This window comes from Aulonocara stuartgranti (genome assembly GCF_965226115.1).
Source record: "Aulonocara stuartgranti genome assembly, chromosome: 8".
Lineage (NCBI taxonomy): Eukaryota > Metazoa > Chordata > Actinopteri > Cichliformes > Cichlidae > Aulonocara > Aulonocara stuartgranti.
In genome coordinates, this window is record NC_138959.1 from 17,402,947 (window position 1) to 17,405,446 (window position 2,500).

The 2,500-nt window shown below is 39.7% G+C and overlaps 1 protein-coding gene across 1 annotated transcript in view; it reads right to left on the reverse strand.

Annotated features, from left to right (window-relative positions):
- LOC309713178 (uncharacterized protein) overlaps window positions 1-2,500 on the reverse strand; it is a gene marked incomplete at its 3' end in the record, with an annotated part of 6,571 nt that overhangs the window by 2,270 nt on the left and 1,801 nt on the right. The window contains exons 8-11 of the mRNA XM_082544579.1: window positions 2,268-2,431; window positions 1,980-2,154; window positions 885-930; window positions 8-35 (exon numbers count right to left, since the gene is read on the reverse strand). Of these exons, the coding sequence (XP_082400705.1) occupies window positions 8-35; window positions 885-930; window positions 1,980-2,154; window positions 2,268-2,431 (413 nt within the window). The remainder of the gene's footprint in view (window positions 1-7; window positions 36-884; window positions 931-1,979; window positions 2,155-2,267; window positions 2,432-2,500) is intronic.

The following is a 2,500-nucleotide window of genomic DNA, read 5'->3' on the forward strand; positions in this document are numbered from 1 at the left end:
GTCTTACCTTTGATGCACCTGTGCCTCCGTTCAGCCTGTTTTCAGATGCAGCTCACCTCACCCTCCCTCTTTTTATTCCCTCAGTGCATCCTGCTGCTGGCTGGACACCGCCTCCATGTAACATGTGAGTTGGTCTTTATCTCTCCGCAATAATTTCGCGGAAGTACAACGGAGTATTAATGCGACATTAAGAAAAAAAAATACATTATCGATCATTTTGAGAATAAAGTCGAAATTTCGAGTTTAAAGTCGTAATTCTAGATTACACTCGTTATTTCAAGACAAAGCGGAATCGCACTTCAGAATCGGTTTGCGTAACAAGAAAATAAATACTTTTTCTTTTGGCACATTGACAAAGTGTAGATGTCATTATAAAAAGGTGAAAATATGAAGAAAACTGCACCTTGGGCAGACGGAAAAAACACACAACTTTGGACAGAAAGGTTACGTAAAGGTTATTACAGCCTCGTGCAATAAATATGATGCATGTTTTATAACAAGACGGCTGATAAATTTAATCCAAACAAGGCATTTTGTAAAGGGTACAGCAAACTTTTTCTTCAAAATAGTTTCGACTTCAATCTCAAAATGATCAAAATGATCGTTTTTCTTAATGTGGCCTTAATACTGTGTCGTGATGATTAATGATCTCACTTTTTTCATTTATTGTTTTACACAATCAGGAACTGTTTTGTTTTTGTTTTGGGTTTTTTTTTGTTTTTTTGCCTGTCCCGTTTGGCTAACGACAGGACAGAAGAGGTGAAACTAAATACACTGACATTGAATACAGACTTTCAAAGTAAAACAGGAAACATGGAGATTAGACATGACATGAACTAAACATAACCATGCAGACATGACTCATGACAGGTAGACGCACGAACCAGGGAGACGGAGTACAGGGGAAGATGACAGAAGCGACAGCATGAACTTGACAACACAAGACACACAGACATAAACACATGAAGGGCAAGGGAGGCTTAATACAAGGGTAATATAATTACAAATGAGCTGGAATAACTTATTGAACCTAAACAAACAATAAACATCAAAATAGACTAAACACAAAACACTGGGTCGCACGACCCAGGACCATGACAGTAGCAAATGCAGATGAGGAATCCACCCAGCTATGTATCATTTCAAAAGTTCTAGAAACTTCCAAGAATTAAAAAAGACAGTAAAACTGCAAAAACAGTCATGAATAATTTTAATTGTCTTTTAATAAGACCAGGAAAGTGACAGTTTTCTTCATGTTCAAGCAATACAGTTCAGTACTAAAGACAAACAATGTGCATCACTGATAAGTTATTCTCTGGGAAAGTTACACACAAAGCCTTCATAAAAGAATCAGCATGTTTTCTTTTTCCATTTTCCACTTCAACTGCAATAGTGGCTGCACCGATGGAGCCAAAATAAAGTTTACAATAGTTTAAAATAAATACAAAAAATAACAAGGACAAGACAGTCCCCTGATCCTTCAATCACCGTTTGGTAAACTAAACTATGTGCACATGCCAACATCAAGGCATATCTTCACGTGTCACATTCTTATAATGCTGGATTTCATAACTACCAGAACTACACTGCAGGTGCATCTCTTTGTCAAGTGTAGCTTGGCAGCTCAACGCGGACGTGGAACATGCCTCAATTGTTCAGACCGTGTTGGCCTCGCAAAATGAAAACTTGTGCATGTCATTGCTTAAAGTAAACTTGAGGTGCAAGCATGAGGTGCAGACATACAAATGCAAATCTTTAAACAGGTTAAAGCTTTGTAGCAGGTAGCCATAATCAAGAATAGCAGAGATAAGTAGCCCTCACCTTAATAAATTATTCTTCGCACTTTTCGTGATTATGTGAAACATAAAGAGCTACATTAGAAATCAGCAAAAGCCTGTTTTAATTAAATAGGGAAAGAACGCATGTGCTGAAGGGAGGCATGTTTGTTGACAATGTCCTCTTTCTATTTTAGCTCCAACTCCAGCCCAATGTAAGACTGAGAAGCAGCAGGCCCAGGGAGAAGCAGGTTGTGGAGGCAGAGGCCTTGATGCTCTGAGTCCAGACTTTCTGTGCAGGCTGCAGGCTTCTGTAGACGTTTGTCATGAGTGGTGACATGCTGTCGTTGAAGTGCAGTGTGGTGCTGAAGAGGTCAATCTGGTCATGAGACATTTTTTGTTTCCAGTTAACTCCATGAACCACTATCAGGGCATTGGTGCTTGCAACAATGACAATTAGGAGACACAAGGAAGAAATGAAATAACACCTACCAGATCTTTACTGACTTTAATTGGTTCCTTAAAAACGGTCCAGACCACCGCCTCATTACAAGCTGGGGTTGTCAAGGATCCGAGGTAGCGGTAATACTTAGTGCGATCCACACCAACGAGCAGGTCGTCCAGGGAAAACCCGGCTGCAATGGAAACTTTCTGGCCTGAGGACAGAAACAACATGAAGGAACTATAAATTACAGAATTTAGAGGCAGAAACAGGAGAGGAGGTT